Source organism: Paramormyrops kingsleyae, chromosome 21, assembly GCF_048594095.1.
Source record: "Paramormyrops kingsleyae isolate MSU_618 chromosome 21, PKINGS_0.4, whole genome shotgun sequence".
Classification (NCBI taxonomy): domain Eukaryota; kingdom Metazoa; phylum Chordata; class Actinopteri; order Osteoglossiformes; family Mormyridae; genus Paramormyrops; species Paramormyrops kingsleyae.
In genome coordinates, this window is record NC_132817.1 from 6,715,423 (window position 1) to 6,738,744 (window position 23,322).

The 23,322-nt window shown below is 44.3% G+C and overlaps 2 protein-coding genes and 1 long non-coding RNA gene across 4 annotated transcripts; all 3 read left to right on the forward strand.

The window, feature by feature from the left end:
- The first annotated feature begins 835 nt into the window (after window positions 1-835).
- On the forward strand, window positions 836-10,585 carry tmtopsb (teleost multiple tissue opsin b). Its single transcript, XM_072704006.1, is given in 5 exon segments — window positions 836-1,156; window positions 1,159-1,266; window positions 4,690-4,783; window positions 4,785-4,987; window positions 10,497-10,585. Coding segments are annotated over 5 exon segments (738 nt in total). The 5' UTR covers window positions 836-912.
- Window positions 10,586-11,087: 502 nt separating this feature from the next.
- On the forward strand, window positions 11,088-18,341 carry LOC111847362 (uncharacterized). Its single transcript, XR_002839096.2, has 3 exons — window positions 11,088-13,010; window positions 13,138-17,003; window positions 17,134-18,341. It is a non-coding gene; the product is annotated as an uncharacterized lncRNA (long non-coding RNA).
- Window positions 18,342-19,570: 1,229 nt separating this feature from the next.
- On the forward strand, window positions 19,571-22,966 carry adipoqa (adiponectin, C1Q and collagen domain containing, a). Of its 2 annotated transcripts, none has more exons than XM_023818458.2 (3): window positions 19,571-19,730; window positions 21,288-21,534; window positions 21,609-22,966. In XM_023818458.2, the coding sequence occupies exons 2-3, from the start codon at window positions 21,297-21,299 to the stop codon at window positions 22,145-22,147; spliced, it is 777 nt and encodes a 258-aa protein (XP_023674226.1). In that variant the 5' UTR covers window positions 19,571-19,730; window positions 21,288-21,296; the 3' UTR covers window positions 22,148-22,966. The 2 variants fall into 2 exon arrangements, with proteins under 2 accessions (XP_023674226.1, XP_023674227.1); XM_023818459.2 differs by having other exon boundaries at window positions 19,594-19,730; window positions 21,266-21,534.
- Window positions 22,967-23,322: the final 356 nt, after the last annotated feature.

The window sequence follows — 23,322 nt, forward strand, 5'->3', positions numbered from 1 at the left end:
AACTTTCTCCAGTCATGAGGAATAAAACGGCCAGAATTTTGAAAGAGAAAAATATGGGATCTTCAAAAAATTTTTATGTAAATGTATATTTAATAGTAGAGTTCAGAACCATGGATAGCAAAATGGAATTCACTAATTATAACGACACTGTCAGCTTCAGCTCAATTCAGTTTTCTATATGGCGCTTTTCACTGTACATTGGTGTGTTCTGATACATTCCTACATCATTAATACAGAATAATTCAAAAACAAAGAAAAGGTTAGATAAAGAAATGAAAGAGAAGGCCAAATGACAACGGAGGAGAGGAACCAAAAACTCTGAGGTAGGGAGAAAAAACTTAGAACAAGGTCAACCGGCTACAGGTGAGCTAAACTTAAGTAATCGGTCTCCAGTCACGATTTAAAGACTGAGACCGATTCGGCATCCAGAAAATGATGCTGTTATTTGTTTGTTGCCGTGTTTGTTGTTCCTATCAGTAGCATCCAAAGAACAAATGATAATTTGTAACTTTAACCTGTATGTTATTTTCGGCCATTTTCTCATATTAAACCGCTCCTTAGCCTCTTCAAAGCACACGGCAGCGTGGACAAATGGGATAATGTTTAAAAAAATAGTTAAAGATAAAAAAAGCAGAGGTGTGTTTATCATCTGCCACACGGTGGAGCACAGTCACAGCAAACTTTCGCGTGAATTCAGTTCACGAACTGTGGAAAACCTGGAAAACTTCACACAATACCCTGTGACTGCTTAATGTTGATGTTTGCCACCCTTAAAAGAAATAAGTAACCAGTCCATCGGTCTTGATGGATCGCTATACCGCACCCATTACCTGCAAAACGCACGCTCTGTTTTTAAGACATTGCACAAAGAAATCTCGGCAGTCGGCTTTCTGGTGCCAAAAACAATTTGCCATGACGGCACATAACCGGAGTCTCGGCATCTGCTCCGGTGCTGCTGACGCGTCGTGCGCCGGTGGCACCGACGCGCACCTGGGAGGCACACGGCAGTTAACCCTGAGCGCCACCGGACTCCTGACCGTCGCAATCTGCCTGGGCTCCATCGGGACCTTCGGCTTCCTTAAGTTTCTCGTTCTGGTCCTCTTCTGCTGCTATGGAGTGCCGCGGTCGCCGATTAACCTACCGCCGGTCAACATCTCCCGGTGTGAGTCGTGGGGACGCCGCTCAGCTTCGCGGCCAGCGCGCAGGGACGGCGGCTCGCCGGAGACTTTGGGTGTGTATGGGGCGGCTTCGCCAATTCCCTCTTAGGTCAGTTTGTATGGCAGAACATCAGTTATTCTCTTAATTAATCGGGCGTCTGATTTTTTGTTTCTGATGGATATTAATCCAAAATATACAGCTTTTACTCTGATCAGATGTGTTGGCAGCTACGTGCTTCCTTGTTCATTTTTGTGAAGTTAATATCGTGCGCCTTTGTTAGGGACTGATTGCAACTCTGCATCTATACTGCGCTGCACCGTTTTCAATTCGTAGTGTTTTGTTATAAAATGCGTATTATGTGCAACATCAACTATTATTAGTGAATTTTCCACTTTAATATTTGTGTATTTTATATTTACTGAATTTGGACCTCATTTAGGGGTCAAAACATGGTTTAAAATAGTACCTTCTATTTTGAAATAATTGTATTATAATCGATAATACCAAAGGTAAACATACCGAACGCATCATGTGCGTTTGTTATTAAGAGAATATATACACACTGGTCCATTTAGAAAACATAAATAAAACTTACGTAATACCGATCCACACTGACACACTGTACAAGTCATCTGATCGTGTCGATAAGGTTGGTGACTTTTGGATAGTCTGTACGTCGCAATGCAGGGATTTCGGTGCTGAGGGGAGAATTTGAATATTGGGGCATTGTCTCCCATATTTGTGTTTCATAACCTTCCAGAAGTAAGTGAGCTGGAGATACCTAGAGGGAAAGAAGATACTTAAACGCGATCCATCTCCGTCTGTCAATAATGTGGAAAGAAAAACTTAAGGAATTCCCTTTCAACAGCCACTGGAGAAATCAGTATTAATGATAAATTAGTATTTAGTCACTGTGACGTGTATATTTTCTGCCTTCTAACAGTCCTCGATGATTGTGGAACGTAGTCATTTAATTGTTGTGCATATCTTAGTTCGTTGGCATGTAGCGTCTGTTTGAGTTTATTTGCGCAAACGACGCCACCTACATGTCTGCAGTGACACATATGAGACGGGCACCGAGCCACCTACTCTCGCTCCGTGTTACATATAGGCTAGTTGCTTATAGCTGATGGGTTAATCTACAGGAAAAACAATTCACCCGTTTACGTCTCTAACTGTGTCGCCAGTTCTAATCAAAGGCAAATTGATCCTCATTCAGTTTCTGTATTGTTTCATTTTTTAACTTAACAGCACGTCATTTTGAAAATGTTTTGAATTAGCAATAATTGCAGAAAAAAAATCTAAGATTTTTTAAAAACGGATATTTTCCACAACTGCAGGAATTCATCTTTGCCAGAGATGCAAAGGACAGTCAGCTGATTCTAAAAAAGCAATGTGGAGATTCTAGATACTGCTTTCAACTTTTTTTTTAATTACTATTACTCAGATTTACACTTTTACCCAGTTAAAACTTGCTGTGTGGGACCATATAGGTGGCAGAACTCACCCCTAACTGTGACTCAGTTAAATCCTTGATTATGACCCGGCAGGTAATAAATGATTTTGGTCACAGTACAATCAGGCCGCCATATGCCATGCGGCGTTGGTAAGTACCAATAAGCTCTTCTCTTAGGGGGAAGCCTACAGGACTCCATGCTACCTTCCTACAGACCAGCCCTAGTCTGAAGCCTCATTTTACTGATTTCAGGTCAGTTCTATTTCATGATATATAGAGCTCTATCCACATTGCTGTCTAAAAGTATTTTAAGTAGGCCTGATCTTTTATGTCCGTCTGGGGGCTGATCGAGCCTCTGTTTTTTGCTTCTTGAATCGACTCCCCCCACAATGTGCTTTAACTGGTACTGGCTTATTAATAAACAAATGATTTAATATAGTCTGATTTAGAATATGCTGATGGACATGAAGTGCACGGGCGTGTTAGTCATCTTAGTAAATTCAGCATAAAATTACAAACTCTTCCTCTCCTCAGATTTAGGTCGGCACCCAGAACTGTCGATTAGCCACAAAAGAAGGTGTTGTGCTGTTTTTTGAATGAAAGTGACGCCAGAATATTTCACAGTAAGACAAACTAAAAAAAAACAGCCTGACAACGGATTATTTCCTGGTTTTCCTTTCCAGCTTATCACTGCCAGGATAACCTGAATCCTATAGACCCATTCTCTCCAATTACACCTTAAATTAAACGAACTCCGCATATGAGCACATGCACTCTGCCATCATCTGTTTATCGGCCTTTTAAAGTCATTTAATGCCACTCAGTCCCTTTAAAAGTTGTTTTCTGTAAATGTACGACTAAGCGGGATGAAATGATTTGTTAGAAGCACAGAGCTTCTTTGTTCAGAGTCCTGAAAGCGGTTCGTCCGAAAGCGTGCCCTTATCACGAAGGGTCTTGTTTAGTCGGAGATTGCCAGAATTCAATACCGTTTGGTCCTTGGCCACAAGAAAAGGGACAGATTGAAAACTCCAAGCCCTTCCGGAAAGTTCTCCTGGGAACAAAGGGCTGCAGTTATAATTTGGCGATGTTTACAGTCGGCTTTTAAGCTAGTCCCGTCGCTGACTCCTTAATGTAAAGTGCCTTGGGCTGCTCGGCTGTGACACTTTGAAGGTCGTCCGCACCTTCCGCTCTGGACGAGGTCGGGGATCCAAGAGCGATCTCAGAGTTTGAATAGGACTAAAGCCGAATCATTCCGAGGGACTGATTGTCTGACTGTCATTAAGCTTTTCTCTGTGTAGGTCATTCCCTGCGTTCAGATTGCTTTGAGCTCAGATTTAAGTTAGATGACTGAGGCACCTTTAAAAATACAATAATTAGTTTGTGGGCGGAGATGTCTCAAATTGTTCCAGATCCAACATTTACGGTTCATGTAGATCAGGGGTCACCAACCTTTTTGAAGCTGAGAGCTACTTCTCGGGTACTGAGCCATACGAAGGGCTACCAGTTTGAAATGCCCTCCTAAACTTATCTAAACTTCATGTATAATAAATGTGTTTTAAATGCTTTTTTTAGATATTGTCATTTTCAAATCTATATAAATGCAAATGTGATTGAAGAAGAATAGCAACAGGATAAAATTAAATTTTAGACGCTGCTCACTGGTGAGTTGTACTATTTTTAGAACAGGTCCGCGTTGTTAGAACAGGGGTCCCATGTAGGTGACCCCTGATGTCGATGTTCTGTTGCATGTCAGGGTGGAGCAGCGGTCTGTCGTCCAACTTTTCAGCAGGGAAAGGCTTAAAACCAGAAGTGACATAATTAGCATTCATCTGCCGTATCTGTACGTCGTTTAATGGATTCATGCCTTTTGGTTTTACGTCTGAGTTTATGTTAAGGATGCTTCCATGAAGTCTGGACACTGCTGTTCATTTCAGTTCAGGAAATCCGCTACTTTCCGACATCACTGTCCGCATCTTCAGTTTTGCTAGTCTAGGTCCACTTAAAGACGTTCTGATTAACTGTTGATCCCAAGTTGGCCTCAAGGTGGTGCTAATGTTGAGCGACTCGTCCCACAGGCATTGTGTCCTTCAGCTCCCCGGCTGTGCTTTCCTACGGGCGCTGCTGCACCATGACCAGCCCCACAGAGGCCGACCCCACCAACCACCGCGAGATCCTGGGCGTACCCCCTGGCGTGGATGCTGCCCCCACTGTCAGGCTGGAGTGCGTACAGCCTTCAGGGCCCGGGGACCACGTGCTCCGTGAGCATGAATAGGGTCTCCTACATCATTAGCCTCTTCATGTTTTGCCTCGTCCTCCCATTCCTCATCATTGTATACAGCTACGGTAAGCTGCTGCATGCGGTCAAGCAGGTAGGTCTGAAAACAAGCTGATTGTAAAGAAGAAAAACACAGAAGCTCAATGAATATAACATTGTGGACATATATGTGCATATAATTTACATTCCTTGCACAAACTCCGCACATGCACACACAGGGCTGGATCTACCTTAGGGGCCCTGAGACAAAGCTTTACTTGGGAGACCCCCCTGCAAAGAAAACTATTCATTTCACTTCCTCTGTAATGCAGTTATTTCGAGGGCCCTCAGTAACTGTCTGTAGAGGCGGCCATGTTTCTGCCTGCATGTAAAGATTTTAATTTCATGCATGTCCTTTATGACTTTTAATTTTATGTAATTATAAATCATATGTGCAAGTCTTGAACTGTCATAGAAAATATTTAATGCTATTTTTCTGGGTAGTAAGTGCATATTTGCTCCAAAAAAAAAAACAATTTAACAATAGAACATATGCAAATGAAAAGTAACACAATAAAAACTAACATGAATTTCTTTCATTCTCCAAAAAGTTACTGATGCCTTGTTGGACGGCTAGATGAACACCGCTTCAGTTCCCAAACCCCTCCTCAGGGGCACCCCAGCCATTCCGTGTGTTTGTTAAATTTCACCACCAACTCATTTAATTCATTTACTGAATTAGTTAACAAAAATGAGTGAGATATTGATTAGCCATACAAGATGCGTTAGTGGTCAAGCAAAAAAATACATGGGTCTGTGTGTGTGTGTGTGTGTGTGTGTGTGTATATATCAACACACACACACATACTTTGCCTGGGCGTCCTTGCGCTGACCGGGCACTCGCCAGCTGCCTAGTTAGCCTCTGCCAGCCCTAGCTGTACATGTGTGACGTTAATAAACACCGCAGAAGAATTTGTTCTTTCTTACCATGGTCACCATACCATAATATTTTCTGCTCACAGAACAGGCTAAATCAGACCCGCCATGCATCTTGCTCGTACCTGGGGACAAGATGATCTCCGAGCCCCCCCCCCCCATCTCCTTCCCCACCGCCCACAGACATTTCCCTACTGTGCACAGGTCACTGACCGGCTATCATGCACACACAACATATGTTCCATTTGCAGACGGCAAAAGAGGGCCTCACTAAAAGGGCAGACCAAACCATTTATTGCATCATAGGGAGGGAAAGTAAAATTATTTTCAATCGCTGTGTCAAGGAAAATGAAGAAGATAAAAAATAACATGTGTGATGTGATTTTATGTGATTTCCAAATACTAAAGTTTTCAGAAATATGTATTTTGACAAATTATTCCAGCAGATTATTTAAAGGTTAGAAGCCCCTTTAGCTTTCTGTCTAATAGATTCACAAATTGCCCTGTTTACTTTACTGAATTGCACAGATTAAGAAAATAAATCGACACAGGTCTTCAAAGATAGATGGATCACGCAGTGTTGCGTGGCTGGGAGGGGGGTCCTGTTCATGTTCCTTCCCCCCTCATTTACGGTACCGTGTCTCGGGGTAGATGGATCACATGGACCAAGCCCCACAAGCCGGTGATTCTGAGTTTCTTGAGCTGCCAGCATTTTACTTTGGGCCTCACTTTTCTACTTGCCTATTTTTTTCCGCACAAACTATTGAATTGGCTTTGCAGCGCTTGCCCATGAGCAATTGTGCTGTAATTTTGGTGCAATTATGGTTCTGATGCCGACAACAGCACCCCTCTGCAACAAATGAAACAAATCATGCGTGAGTTATTTCCTGAAATCGAAACACTGCTTCCAGTCACTCTGATGTTTTTTCATCCTCGTGCCAAAGGTGTGTGTACGAGATGGCTCAACACGAGATGGCTCAACACGAGATGGCGTTATTATAACTGCGATAAGCGTGAGCTAACACATGCTCACAGAGGCCTATCTTAGGGGATACAAACTGGTCATTCATCATTTGGTTCATTTGTTACTGGTTTAGCCTCTTTGTTCCCAGTCTATAGTTGGCATCTTCTTGTATCAGGTTTACTGAAAGTTTATTGTTTGTGGCCAGTGGATGCTAGTGAGTGACCAGGCCCTGGGAGACTGTAAGTTTGAATTCCCGTTGGATTAAAAGCCTGCTGTTAAACTAGAAACGTTTAGGGAAATATGTCATCTAGTATTCTAGTTGTAGTACCAGTTCTTTGGGGTTTGGTGGAATGCTTTTCGCATGACCAGTGACATTGCGGGTGCTAGTTTAACTGGTCTGTTCAGCAAAGGAGCCATTACTTAATGAGATCCAGCTTAGTGCTCGGGTTCCCTCGAATTTTTATCTATTAAAACTGAGCCCTGAGGGCAGCTTGATTGTCTGCACCTTTTCCCCCGTGCTGCTGTGTCAGCGCCACGCTAATGCTAATTTAGCGACTGCTGGTGAGAATCCGCTCGCCGGATCCGGGGTCCCTTCATCGTTCAGGATTAGGTGCTGCAGTCAGGGGCTGAGTGGCTGAGATAGTTCTCCTTCCAACTTGCATCGCATTTTACTTATTTATAGAGCTGAATTTACAGCAAACCCCCCCCCCCCCCCAGTACTCAGGAGGGTGCAGATGTGTTCCTCTTTCCCGCAGTGGGAAGCAAGACCGGAGTGGGTGAGGGATGCAGATGGTCTGTTTAAAGCACACGTTTCGCTGTGTCAGCACAAACGGCTCCAGCTGACCCCTAGACGTCCCACATCAGGCTGGCTGTCAGGGATAAAGTTGAACGTCGCCTCAAACTTTATGGCAAATTCAAGAATGGAAAGGCTGTGGTAAATAGTTGCAGAGTCATAACGAATGGATAGATAACGAACGGACAGTGACAAACGGACAGATAATGTACCGAGGACTCCATAGTTTCGTGGCTTGATTTGTCACACAAGACCGTTACGCTTTCTCCCATGATTCTCTGTTTCTTGTTACGGTATGATGGTCCAGCTGCTGTCACGCACCCTGGCAGTCAGAGAGGGACGACCTGATGAGCATCCCAAACCAAAAGCTATTCTTGTTTACAAGGCAGATGTCTGTTTGTTTTAACAAACAAATGTGTATCAGAGACAGGGCTGGGGGCCTTGATGTGTCTGTCAAGGCAGTCTAGGGGTTAATGAAGGGTGTTACATACAGGGGTAGAATGAGGAACACAAGCAGTCTGGTTTGCTTGAGGACAATGAAGTAGCATATTAGACAGTAATAAAAAAATATGAAATAAGCTAAACAGAGCAAGTAGCAGAGGTGGAGATTTCAGGTCCAGAGAGTGCAAATCCAGACCATAAAAGACAGATGCCTACAAGATTTTGTTTCAACCAACCAGTTGAGTTACTCTGTGACTGTGACTCTTTATTCTCAACTGGTCGTTTGAAACAAAATCTTGGTCTGGATCATCTCCACCTCTGGCAAGCAATATGGGTTCAGGGTAAGCTGGCACCAAAATAGCAAATAAAGTCAGATACGCTGGCCGAGAATTGATCCTGAGCAAGTAGGAATTCCACCACTGAACCACCAACCAAACTGAGCCCTCTAAATAAACGGGAAACAAAAGTACAAAAGAAAAATACAAGAAGAAAATCAATGGCACCTCCTGAGTACAGTGTACACTTCACCCTCCATAGTGGTCGCAAGGTGCGGGTGACAATATCACCTCCACATAGCCTGTACATACAAATTACACAACCGGCACAGACCAGCAAAGTCTGAAGTGGATGTTCCAATAGCGATAAAGGCTCTGGTGCAGAGAGCTAAACATTCCCACAAAACTGTCCAGGAGAACACCTGTCACGTCTTCAACTGAAGACAGATAAAATGGGGATAGGAGGGGAATAAAAAGGGAAAAAAACAATATGACCCCCCATAAAAGACAGATGCCTACAGAAACATTAGACATGGGACAAAGACCATATTTCCATTTCCCCATTTATGCCTGATGTCTGATATGTAATTCAGGCTGTGTGGTTCCCACCTCATCAGTTATACAGGCGTCACCAAAATACCAGGGGATTGTGTTCTATGTACTCTACAGTTTCCTGGGAATTAGAACCTACACAGACTTCAAAATGTTGTAAAGCAAGCAGCATAACTAGTGTTTCTCACAATGGTGGGATAATTGAATCGGTACCGGTTAGATTTCTTAGAAAAAATGTGCTACTAGATGATCAATGGCCAGTGCATCTTCCTGTAAAAAACAGCAGGTAATTTAAATGGCAAACAAAGTTAAGCACAGGGGAAAATCCACTGTCATACTCCCAAAAGCATACTAACACTCAAGGGACCGGGTACAACGACATGTAAAGTGAAGTAAATTGGTTCAAGAAAAAACCATTATGGCAAAACTCCTGGAACCCACACCATAATATCCTGCCATTACCCAGAAGCGTCAGAGTTCGCATTTCGTGGAGGGCACCGGAAAATCTCGATTAGCCCCCACTTTGGCATCCACTGGACGGACCATATTTCGGCCCACCTCCTTCCTTAAATAAGTAACTGTGGCTTTTCCAAATTCACACGTTGCCAGATTTAAGGTCACAATGCTGAAAAATCTTCTGGAGGCTTTCAAGAGTTTCAGTCCAGGTCGAGGTGCAAACCACGGTACTCATTCAAATAAGCAACACAATTATTAATCCCACACAGAACCAGACTCATCAGCCTTTGAAAGGACACTGGGGCGTTTTTTTTTTTGCCAAAAGGAACGTCTGTATACTGCAAAAATGCATCCGGAGTGATGAAAGCTGGCATCTCTGAGACTCGACTGGTCAGGGGCGTCTGCCAGTGGCTTTTAATAAATGTAATTATCTAAGATAATTGGCTAAACTCACAATATGAACACCGTCGTCAATTCTAAGCCGAAGGAATGAATCAGAGCTGGAAACTGCATGAACTTTTGTAGCATGTTTTATTCTTTTTTTGGACTTGGAAGGACACAGCCGTGCCCCTATCAGGAGGGTGTGCTGTGCTGACATTCTCAGGAGGGTTTAAGCCAGATCAGGGACAGAGCCAGGTCATGTGTAAAGGAGCCAAATCCAGGGCTGCCTTCCGTGCCCCTTATTCCGCTGCAAATGCTCGCTCTTCAATTATTTGTTGTGCTAGGGGCTGACAGTCGTCTTGGGAGGATGAGTCAGATATCCCTCCCTGTCTGTGCCGACCCTTTTTACCGCTTCTTATTCCCAGTTTTTTATAGAGTCAACAGACTAAAGAACATGCTTGTTGTTCCGTGCAGGAATACATCCCAATTTCAACACCTAATTCCGGGGCTTTTATTTATTTACAGAAAAGAAATCCACCCAGAAACAGGCAGATCTAACAAGAAATAATGACTTATGACAGGCCGACACCCAGCACAGAGTGAGGAATCCACAACCTGCTGCTGAGTTTCTCGGCGGACCTGTTAAAAATTCACCTTCCACTGAAACATCACCCAAACAAAGAGACGACGAAAAGAATGGACCTTGCGGTATTTGTGTCTCTGAGGAAGTGAGATAGTCAACCCCCCAGCAAAGACTGCAGCTCCTTCTTCTAACTTTGTCTTTCTGTTACTTCCCCCACCACACTCCCCCCCCCCCCCCCAACATCAAGGTGGGCAGCGTGGTAACACAGCCTTGAGTCAAAAGCGCGAGCAGCGGATCCTCCGGATGGTATTCACAAGGCAAAAAGTTCCCGATTGATTGGTGTGTCAATTTAGAATAGCAAAGACCAGAATATAAGGACCGCACACGTATTGTGCCCTAAAACACTAAGGCCATAAGACGTCACTTGAAAAAAAGGCCAATAGAAACCCATTTATTTTAGTTTGAAATAGTACTGAGGATCCCGCTGTTTCATCTATCTTCTCTAATCATGTTGCTGGAGCGCCAGATTCACAGCAAATCTTATGCTCAGACGTAATTGAGTCATTTATTATTTTCCTTTCATAGTATTTATGGGCCAGAGTAAATGGGATTTGTGGATTTTCCTGGCTGGGACATGAAGGATCAGGATAAGGGATGTCAGGCTTCGTCGGAAGTCCGTAAGGACAGATGGGTCTTCGCAGGCAAGGTCAGCTCACGCATTTGGCCTGGAGCCTGACACACTGAGCTGCAGCCCAGCAGGGTGGGGGCTGTATGGAGACCCCCTCTCCCGGCTGTGGGGTGGGTTGCGCTGCGGCAGCAGTACGTCACTGGTCTCCATGACCTCGTCCAGTTTCTGAGCTGTTGTTTTTTTTTCGTTTTCCACCAAGCAACGAGGCGCGTTGGCAAATTTCGATCTACGTGTTACTGCTGCTATTGCTTCCATCGCCAACTTCTCCATTCCGGCGGAAAACAGATCCACGATTTCGCGAGGAGTGTCCCCTCCCGAATGGGGGGGCCTTTTCCTGTATGTCACTTTCAGTCTTCAATTCCTCCCAGCCCATACTAATGGAGACTGTGAGTTGAGGCGAGTTGAAGACTAGAATTGCTGTACAGATACATGTTTCGTCGGCTCGTCCACCAGGGGGACTTTTGAAGAAGGAGAAAGTGGGCGTGGCCTCGGCTGGTGAGTATGCCCCTCCCCCAGATGCGTTTGGTTTCATATAGTGAAATTTATGAAAAATACATTTTGATATGCTCACTACCCTGTTGCCTGTTTCCCTATAAATAAATAAAATATGCAATATATAATATATACAGGCAATCCCCGCTTAAGAATGTCTGACTGATGGACTGCTTGAACTCTCTATAACTATAGTTACATTACATAGACTACTATAAAGTGTATCGTAAAAAAATTCTGGTTAAATATAATGATCAGTAATAGCAAATGCACACATTACTTTGTGACAGTACAGCGTGTGGTTACTTTTATAAATGCTGTATTATTATTGTTATTATGTATTATTATGTATAATGTGTGTATTATTATTGTTCTGACTTATCTGCAAATTCTAACGGAAGACAGACTTAGGCATCGGATCTTGTCATGACCCAGGGACTGCCTGTATACTGCTGTGACCAGTAAATGTAGTTTTAAATGTACTGGTTGTGTAACTGCTTATTAAAGGAGGGAACAGATGCTCACCAGTGTCTCTAAGTGGACTTTGTGCGTGACGTGTCCCCTTGGAATCGCCGTACACAGTATTAGTATTTATCTAGTATTTATTAGTTTAAATACTAGATCTCGTGGCCATAAGTGGAAATTGGCGGGAGGATATTTGTAAATGAATTTGAGAAAACACTTCTTTACACAGCGTGTAGTTAGAGTATGGAATAGTCTTCCTGCTAGTGTAGCGGAAGCTAAAACCCTGGGTTCCTTTAAATCAGAGCTAGATAAGATTTTAACAACCCTGAGCTATTAGTTAAGTTCTCCCCAAACGAGCTTGATGGGCCCAATGGTCTCCTCTCGTTTGTAAATGTATTATGTTCTTATGTAATGGACACTTCAGGCTTCCACACCGCTCTCTGTGTTTTTCCGCAGTGTTCATCTCTCACGCCGCTGCCAGCCTCTCTTTCTCTCTCATTATGCTCTGACCTTGTGCTGAATCTGGTCTTTACAGCCTCTCACCCACTTATCCGTCTTCCTCCACGCAGCTGAATGTTTGCTACGCTTCACACGGCCTTGTATGCGTTTGGCTTCATATAGTGAAATTTATGAAAAATACATTTTCATGGAATAAATATATTTTGTTCCATGAATCGCCTCAGCTGTTGCCCTTCCGTGGCTGAGTGTTACTTAATGCTGTCTGGTTACTGACTGGATGTCGTTTTATTTAAAATTGCCCTCAGCGGACCCAGTCTGTAACTAAGCTATTGTCAGCTGTGTGTCAATAGCGCTATAAGTTACGCACTAGTTCATCAAGAAGAAGAGCAATTTTATGTGTGTGAACTATATTGCGGTTGAATTATTGTGGAGAGACCTTCACAGATGAGGAGCGGAACATGATTGAGTGGACGGTTGTTACACGGAGGGTTTTAGCTGAGAACGCTCAGCAAATGTGGGTACCTCAGGAGCCGGTGGTAAGCCAAACCTACCAACCCCGTCCTCTACCAACCCCGTCCTCAGGAGCCGGTGGTCCCTAACCTACCAACCCCGTCCTCAGGAGCCGGTGGTCCCTAACCTACCAACCCCGTCCTCTGGGTGAGTTCAGCCTTAACTCCCAAGGAACACATACCACAGCAACTGAAAGTTTACATTAGCATCAGCAGGAATATTATTGACTTTCCTTGAAGAAATGTAGTTGACTATGAGTATACGTGCATTGCAGGAAGTATACTAAGTACACTACGTTTTCTCAAGGGGAGCAGGATCGCGTCTTCGCAGCGTCGTCGATGTTTTGGAGCTAAACTGAAAGCGACGCGTTCCATCGCCAGCCTGCACTCGGGAGCCACTGGCTACTTGCTAAATGCCACGGTGAATGGGGCTGATGTTCAGTGATCCCAACACACACGACTCAACGGCAGCCCCAAAAAGGCCCCCCGCCACATCCCTGCTGAATCGCCACATCCCTGCTGAATCGCCACGTCCCAGCTGAATCGCCACGTCCCTGTTGAATCGCCACATCCCAGCTGAATCGCCACATCCCTGCTGAATCGCCACATCCCTGCTGAATCGCCACGTCCCTGCTGAATCGCCACATCCCTGCTGAATCGCCACATCCCTGCTGAATCACCACATCCCTGCTGAATCACATTGATGGCGGCCTTGTCTCTTTTTGCCCTTGCTGAAATTGCACTCCATTCTAATTTTATTAGTAACCTTGAAAAGAAAAACATTTGTTTCAAGTTTAACCAACAGCTGGGGCTTGACATCCGTCGGAAGAAATTTTAATCTTTAATTTGAAAGTGTGCAATGTGTTGTTATGCTACATGACGCTGGGAACAGAGAGCAGGCTTCATGCTCCTTTCTTTTACAGATCTGCCTTCTCTCGAAATGGGTCATAAACAGACAGCGCACCCCCAACAGTTTGATTATAAAAACACTTAATAACTAAATCAAAGCAGGGTGGGGGAGCTAAGGCAAAACGATTACTCTCCCCGCCAACCAACATTATTGTTGAATTGTTGAGATGCCCTGCTGTTGTTTGCCATTTACTTGTGTCGTACTTATTCAGGAACCAATTTTCTGAGCCCCTTGTGTCATTCCTGGTGAGATTTACTGGCAAGTAGTGGCCATGTGTGGTAGCAGAATGAAAGACACTGGGTTTGGGGCTGGGCCGGTTTCGGAGAGGAGGACGCCCAGCCGAGATGCCTCTATCGTTTCCTGCAGGCTTCCTGTGAACATCCTGCAGCTAAATTAATTTCCCTGCGTGGAAGCTTTAAGCTGACGGGTCCTTTGTGGGTCTGTCAAGACAGGGAATCCCCAGAGCTTGTCCCTGATGCTTTTCAGTTTAAGTCCAGCCGCTTCAACAAGCATAACAATCACCTTTTTTGTACTGAGCCTTACTTGCCAGCACAGTTCCACACAAGGTGAGAATGGGGATGCTTTAGATGCTGGAAAAAGACATTTGAGTAAATCAAATCAAATGAGTTGGTAGATGTCAGGCTAATTTCAGCATCCCATCTGCTGTATGAGTTTGCTTTTCATGTGAACAGGCTCATTTATATTTAATAATTTAGCAGATGCTTTAAGGCAGACAGTACCTGGAGAGGGTTAAGGGCGCTACTGCGGACCAGGGGATTTGATCTGGGAGTTTCTGATCACAGACACAGTGCCTCAACCCACTTTGCCACGCACCAGCCCCCTAACAAGGTCCCAGTCAGGGAGAAAAGCTTTGTTCAGGGTCTATAAGTATTTTTCAAGCTTTCATGGTGAGTGAGTGCAGGAGTTTTGCTTATGAATGTGTTTTAAAGGTCTGCTCGTTCTCCCATGTGATGGCGGCTGCCAGGGGCGCCTGCTGACTGAGGGTCTGAGTTCTATAGATGCTTCCGGAGTCTGCTGATGTGCGACGCCCGCAGTTCCAGGAGTTCCTCCGAAGGTGGCGCCTCACGGTGCCCCATGACAGCAAACCCACTGTGACGGCCAGGGCCAAGCAGACTCCCACAATGCACGGTGGCAAAGCGAGTGGCGGCGGGCCTGGGGAGGTCTAGCCCATGGCGCCTTACAGGAGATAAGCGGCCGGAAATCAAGTGGGGGAAATACTGGGAGGAAAGCTAAGGCCCATTTTTCTTGGGGGGTGCAGGGAGAGGAGGTCAGAGGGGCAACCATCTGTGATGTCATCGAGTACAGTAGACATTCTGATCTGAAAGTAGCGGAATAAACCACTAGCTTCATTGGGGGAAGAAGATTATTTCTTGATGATTTTTGTGACCCTGACTGCAATAAGCAGTTAGAAGATAGATAGATGGATGAAATATTCAGCACCTGGATTCATGTCTTAATGGTCAATGCAAATCATCCATTTGAAGGTTTGCTGTCAACTGGTCTATTGCAAAGACTGGAAACGCACGTCCCAGACACATGCGGTGGTCTGCAATGACGCAGTAGCCTGAGCAACATGTGGAGACTGGGTTGGACACCGATTTTTGTGCTATAATACCCATGCTGATGATCTGCAGTCACGTCAATTTTCTAAATGCATGGAAATGGAAATCTCAGTGACCCATGAAACACATAGGTGAATTTTAGATTAGAACAACATCCAATTGTGCTACATGGGCAGGGGGTTTTTTCGCAATCAGCACTGTCAGATAGCTGTCCATTTGAGCTTTATAAGAAGCCATCTGATGAAGTAGGGGGCGCCTGGGGGGGGCATGGGGATTTGCATTTAATTGCAGGGTTGGCTCTTCTATTCCACAAACATTTCCTCTGTCGGTACGCCTGAAGTTATTTAGAACCAATATTACCGAAACTGCTGGAGATCTGTTTACATATAGCGAGTGTGTTTTGCAGCACGGTGGACAGGAACTGAATGCAATACTATGCATTGTGAGTAGCGACATTTGAAGACTGACGTCATCAGTCATGTGCAGAAGCTGAACTCAATCGCAGATGGCAGTGAATTGATTTCAAATGAATATGAGAGACAACGTAACCACTCCAGCTCCTGGAAAAACTAATACCGAATTTAATTTCACTTATGTTCTGGTGTTCAGTCTTTTTTAAATCATCTGTTTGAGGAAATTACCTCCCTGAAATATGAGTCTCTTCACAGTGGATGCCATACTGCCACAGTCCTTATCGTTCAAGCTAGTAGTTTTAGTCAAATTAATTATTACTCACCAGCTGTTGTTTCATGCAGTATGTAGTATTTGTTGATGATAAGAATATTCCTCAGTGTACAGACACTTTTTTTAATTTGTGGTGGATGTGACACACAGTGCATTTTGCATGTGGCAATGGGTTCTGGGTACACAACTGTGGGATCAGACATTCCAGGTGGCTTTTGTCTTTCTGGTTGGTTTTTCGCCACTGATATCATAGTGACATCACAATGACATTACACTGATGTAATAATTTACATTTTGGAACCTGACAATGTATTTAATGTGGTCTCCAGGTAAATACATAGGGGACGTAATGTATCCCACATGTGTCACTGTAAGATGTGCGTGCGTTTAGTAGTTTAACTTGTTTTTGCATGAAATGGTGGGAAAGGGAAATGACAGAGAAATGTGTAATGTTTGTGTTTGAGTTTAGGCAGCAAAAAAAAATATCTAGAGCCCTCATAATCCTGTTTATTTATGCTGCATCAAAGCAAAAACCCATCTGCAGTCTTGCTAAAGGCCACAGTTCTTTTACAGATGGCATGTCTAACAGGAGTACCATGCATCTATTACCAAGGGTACAGATGTGAACAATATCTCACAACATAATTTTGCATGTTTTAATCTATTTAAGAACAGCAGATGTGTTTTTCCGTTTTTCACTGAATAAATCTTCATCTCTCCCTTAGCTGTGTCAGAATTGTCCTCTTTTTCACGTTCCTCTTGGCTTCTGGACATAGTCGCACAGGAACTACAACAAGAATATCTGGTGGTTTTAAATGTGAAGAGCTAATCATGTAGTTCTACCATGTGATGGTTAAAGATTTCTCCACAGGCTGGTGGCATGTTTCATGTTTGTTGGAGGCCCTACCGGAATATCTCAGGAGAAGCCATGCTGATCAGGATGGCCTAACCAACCAGAATCAGGGTGAAGTGTCATGCTCTTTCTGTGCCTGAGGTGAAGCTGGGCTGATGTTGGACAGAGGAAATGTCAAAGTCTGTCGCATTGTGCCAATGGTCCATTTAATCCAGTCAAACACAAGTTTTTTTTTAAACAGGCATTTTTCCGGGCAGCTCCCAGGCAGGACCCCAATGCCCCCAGAGCACATAAAGGAGTTCCATCGCAGCTCACACCAGGTCTGCTGGCAGAGACTGCTGAGAGAAAGGATATGCGGCGAGGTGAATCGCTGACACCCAAAAAAGGTCGTCCATTGAGATTTAACTCAACCTCACTTGCTGCCTGAAGGTCTGCTCTGTGGATTTGCTGAAGGAGAGTGAATCCATTTCACTGATGAAATAGACTTCTGGGGATTTGCATCTCTCCACGGAAGTGTGTCACTCGGTCACCCTGCCCCTGCCTCTCGCGGTGTGGCGAGACAGACCATCCGTCCGGCCCGATCACGCTCCAAAGTAGCAGCTCTTTGACATCCTTGCCATCCTCTCTTGGTCACACTCAAAGATGTTATTTTTTCCACCATAAAAACGCATCGCTGGTGTGTTTGGTGATCACATGTGACCAGGTGGCCTCTTGGCTCTCAGCCTATTCCCATTCAATAATTTTTTAACCCCCTTTTACCCCACTTTAATAACCTAAAGCATCACCGCATGCTGTCTCGGTGTTCTTTGAGTGTCCTCCCCCCCCCACAGTGTCAAGACACACAGGTTAACTGGCGTCTCAGAGTGTGTGCATGTGCCCTGTAATGGAAGAGCATCCCACTTACTGCATGCGAGGGTTCCAATACAAATGTAATCTCTATGACAGTTTTATTTCCACATTGGAAGTGGTCTGCCTTAAGCGACAAATCCTTTTTTTCGCTTATAGAAGATTATTGTAGAATTAAATCCCGTTTTCTAGCGGCCTCGGGCTTGCTTTATAACCTCATTCCCATGTATGCCTTGTCTGTAACAGGAACAGTCGTGGTTAGCAATGTAGCCAAAACCAATTACTGAGAAAATTGAATTGTCAAAAACAGAAAAAGGGAACTCCTTTTCAGATGTGCCTGCCTCCAGATTATAGGTTGGGCTTTAACATATGTGTTTATCCCTGCGTTCTTTATTCTAATCATACTGTAATTGTTTGTGTGACTGCCACAAAGCTGACTTTACTGATTAAGGTTGTGCAGGGGCAAGGTTGCCTTCTTTGCACGTCGGGCCTTTATGCGTTCGGCACATTGCCATTTGGATTTTGAAATACACCTCCTGGATCAGTATCGGAATAAATCCCTTTTGATTTCCCTACATGAGACTATCTTTCTCCTTCAGTTTAATACCCACATTAACTGTCTAATGCTATGTTTTTAAAGCTCTGAATCCAGGAAAAAACAATGTTGTCAGGGAATTACAAATATAATGTAGAATATAATTAAACAGGATGGAAATCTTTAAATCTCCTTATTTGGCATTAAGGCCATTATTTTAGTAACAACAGTGTACTGAAGCGGAACCCGGGTTTGTACTGAAGCGGAACCCGGGTTTGTACTGAAGCGGAACCCGGGTTTAAATTTTCTAACTGCACACATACAGCTCTTGAATTCTATAACTCTTGAAAACTCTGGCAATGAGTCTTTTTGCATCACCTGTCTGAGAGGTTCTGGAAACTGTCATAACGTTCGTTTTCTACTGTGGTCCACAAAGGCTCATCACTGCTATTCCACAAAGCAGTAATATATGGTAACAGATTACAGTAATATATTTAGATGCGAAACAATTTCCTCATCCAGAAAACTGTATATGGTTGTACTTGACAATTTTATTATGGAGGAAACAACAATCTACTTATGTTGACAAATGCTGCCCCCTTCTGGATACACTCTGTTACTAGAGGGTACTCAAGTACGATGCATCAGTTGTGCTCCAACTCAATCCTGGTTTAGCCTAATCCAGGTATTCCTATAAATCACAGTTAATCTCCTGAAGTGGACATACACTTTGTTCAGTGACACAAAAATATAATACAATACTTTCATGTTTAAGTACTGAATTCATTCATTTAAGCACTATTTCAACATTATATACTACAAATGCTAATAATGTTGTCTACTGGTGTTAAGCCTGCTATAAACAAGGTAGTACTATTGTTATAACAACCACTGTGAATTAGTATTTTACTATTTGGTAATTTGACCAAAGCACACTTCAGTTGTACTATATCCATCTATCCATCTATCCATCCATCCATCCATCTGTCATCCACTGCTCACCCTGGTCAGATCAGTGGGGCCATTGTGCTTCTGAGAAAGCTTTTAATCTGAGGCAAGAACTGAGAATTGACTTTTGAGCTCAATCTGAAAAGCGGTATGCAATCTTTACGCAGCACCAGCCATATTAGTAGATGGATGTATTTGAATGTAGCTCTTCATTTGTCTATGGAGAGCTGTATTCCTTAAAGTGGGGTAAAGGGGGTTTAAAAAATCCAATGAGAATAGGCTGAGAGGACTTTGATGGCTTTGAATAGTAGAATGACAGAGGGACATGGCGGAACTGCAAATGTATTTCAGCAGGGATAAATATAGAACGAAAGACAGTCGGGGAATTAAGTTACGCATGAACCGCAAGGACAGACACACATAGTGTCAGTCTGCCGCGGGGGACAGATCGCTCCTCTCTTCCAGCAGTCCAAAAGCGCTCTTCAACCCAAGATAAAGGTCCAACAAAGGTAAGGAGCCCGTTCCCTCCTCTCCGCCTTCCGGCATGTTCCACCCCACGTTCAATGTAGTGTCTGACACATTTACCGAGAATATTCTGGAATGAATCTGAATGTAAAGCAGGTGGGAACTTGCTGACAGACAGCATCCAATTAAATTAAAATCTTGGCGCCGAGAAGAGCAGCTTTTCAGTGCCTATTGGTTGCTCCTGCAGATGTTCATAATGTTGCATTTGCGAATCCTTCTGCCACACAGTTTCTCTGTAGTGGCTTTTCAACGGATTTTCATGGGCAATCAGATTTTCCTGTGCTCCCAAAAATGGGTATTCTGCCAGCGGAGAAGCTCGTTGACTCTGAGCATGACCCGTGCACCGCTTCCCAGGGTTATCCCATGTCTCAATATTAAATTGCCCCACTGGATCATTTCATTCATATCCTGTATTAAAATAAGCTATGGGTAACTTTAATTACAATACTCTATTTCATTTCCCTTAAAAATAAATGCGCAGATCAGTATTGTTTTGGGCGCCAATATACTGAATTTTAGCCCAAGTATCAAAGCATGCAGATATGAAACTAAGATAAAAACATTTTCAGACATTGACATTTAAACTCCTATGAGCCTGTTGCATTAAGTGGCTCCTCAGATTTGTCAGAGTTATAAATACATGATGAATCACTGTTATAGGCTGTTATAGGCAGGTTCTCTGCATCCCCATCCTGGGACTCACTTGCATGTATCATAAATCTGAACTGGTGATTAACAGCATAATTCAAGTTATCAATATTGATAAATTACCAAATAAATCAAATGTAATCTGTTCCCTCTGCTGCCTGAGGTAGGTGCTGCTGACCAGGGTAAATGGATAGAAGATGGATGGATGGATGGATGGATGGATGGAGGGATGGAACCATAATTTTAAGTACTAAAACTTCCGTAACAGTTTTTGGTTTAACAACAGTAATATCATAATTCATGTGTGGGCAATCTTATCCGGTAAGGGCCGCTGTGTGTGCAGATTTTCGCTGCAGCTTCCTAATTAGATTGCTAATTAGAGGACTGATTAGCTGAAGAGTCCTCAGACCTGGGTTTGAACAGCTGATCTAAAGGTTATCCCCAAAACCTGCATACACACCGGCCCTTTGCGGATAAGATTGACCACCCCTACCATAATTACTGAAACCAGAGTGACAGATGAAATGATTACATCTAATAAGGCCAGAATCTCCCATGAAGATCCCAGTGTTCTCTGTCAGTATAGAAAATAACAACAGACCCAAATCAGCCTGCGTCTGTTTAGCCACTTGATGTGTCTGGTTTAATCTAGATGCAATCAGAGGTGGATAGTTCAGGTCCAGGAAGTACAAATCCAGGCCAAGTTTTTGTTTCAACCAACCAGTTGAGTACTCTGTGACTTATACTCAACAGGGTGGGCGAAACAAAAACTTGGTCTGGATTTTTACTTTCTGGACCTAAACTATCCACCTCTGAATATAATCAGGAAGGATGGAGTACAGATGTACAGCAGTTCTTTTATGTGATACAGAGAACTTCCATTTACTCTGCAGTCGGGGGTCATGGCACGCATCTTGTGGACTCTGGTCTTCGGCCTGCTGCTGGTCGGGAGGTGGGGCCCCGCCTTGGCAGAGGAGGAGCCCGGGGAGGTCGGGGAGCCCGAGGCACCTGCAGCAGATACCAGGCAACCTTGCGCCCAGTGGATGGGCGGGGTGCCAGGCACGCCTGGGCACAGCGGGCACCCAGGAAGAGATGGCAGGGATGGGCATGATGGTGCCAATGGTGACAAAGGAGATACAGGTAAGGGATATGAATGCCAGAGGCCTTTACCCTGGGATGGACAAAACTGAGCCTAATCCTCTTATGTTCCACAGGTGAGCCTGGAGAGAAGGGCGAACCAGGTGAGAAAGGCGCCGATGGGCCTATGGGGCCTCGTGGTTTTCCAGGCAACCCAGGGATGAAGGGTGAACGTGGGGAGAGTGCCCTCATCTACCGCTCGGCCTTCAGCGTGGGCCTCACCGGCCCTGTGCCCGCCGCCAACGTGCCCATCCGCTTCACCAAGTTCTTCCACAACGAGCAACGGCACTACGACGACGTCAGTGGCAAGTTCCGCTGTGTCCTGCCCGGTGCCTACTTCTTCACGTACCACCTGACTGTCTACCCCAGAGACGCCAGGGTCAGCCTCTACAAGAACGACAAGACGATCATGTTCACCTATGACCAGTTCCAGGAGAACGATGCAGACCAGGCCTCGGGCTCCATAGTGCTTCACTTGGATGTTGGCGACGAGGTCTGGCTGCAGGTCTACGGGGAAGAGGAGTTCACCGGGATCTATGCCGACAACACCAACGACTCCACCTTCTCAGGGTTCCTACTCTACCCTGACATCCCAGTGGCAGATCGAAGACGCTAAACCGAAACCGGTCCTTTGTGGGTCCTTTTTCGGCCATTGATATATACAGACGCTCCTCTACTTACGAACTTTCAACTTACGAACTTTCAGACATACGAACGAAGACGACTGTAAGTCCAAATTGTTTTCATTGGGATCCCGTTTCCTGTCTACAACATCAATTTTTTTCTGCGCCCCAATTCTGCCTGGTACGACTTCTGGCCGCTACTCCTGTCGCGCAGCAGCGTAGCGTGCGTACTCCCAGCATCCTAGTTCTTTGTACTTGCGTATACCCTTAAAATGATGTTGAATAACGAATTATGAACATTTCAAGTTACGAACAAGCGTTCGGAACGTAACTCATTCGTAAGTAGAGGAGCTTCTGTATCTGGTTATGACCCATGGGCACAGATGTGGGCCCTTGCAGAATGACATCCATTGTACCTCACGAAAAAAGTGCCTTATATAGTTGTCATATATTTAAGTGTCTACTTATACAAAAGAAGCATGTAGCCAATTTTATATCATTGATTTTTTTCATGGGAAGAAATTGAACCACTGAACTAGCTGTATGCATGGTTTTGTTTGTTGCATATTATAAATTCTTGTCTCTGATTCCAAGGCCATAGGGTATCTAAATGTATAACTTAGTGTGTTTTCCCCACTAACATGACTCCTTAGTGCTAGGGAAAAAAAATCCTAGTGGTGGTACTATTGCTTCATTCATAATCATACTCAAAGAATTAATCGACTGACGATACATACCTGACTGTGAATCTTTCATGTATCTTGAACGTTTTATGTTTCAAAATGAATATAATAAACAATTTTATCACTGTCCTCCAAGTATCATGAATAACTGAAATGTCCTGCTTCACTATTCCTGTTATAGGAATTAGTATCAAACTTAAGTATCTTGAAAAATAGATGCATTTGCAAAGCATCACATTTGCAGCCAGTGTGACAAAGCAGTGAAATTCCTTCTTCATCCAAACCAGCTGCCGTTATCTGGCATCTCCCCCGACCACGTGCAGCCCTGGCCTCCCGTACCAACGTCACACCGCTTCTCCGTCTCCCCCCATCGCGTGCGCCTGCGGCCTCCCGCGCCAACGTGACACCGCTTCTCCGTCCCCCCCGACCGCATGCGCCCGCGGCCTCCCACGCCAACGTGACACGGCTTCTCCGTCTCCCCCCAT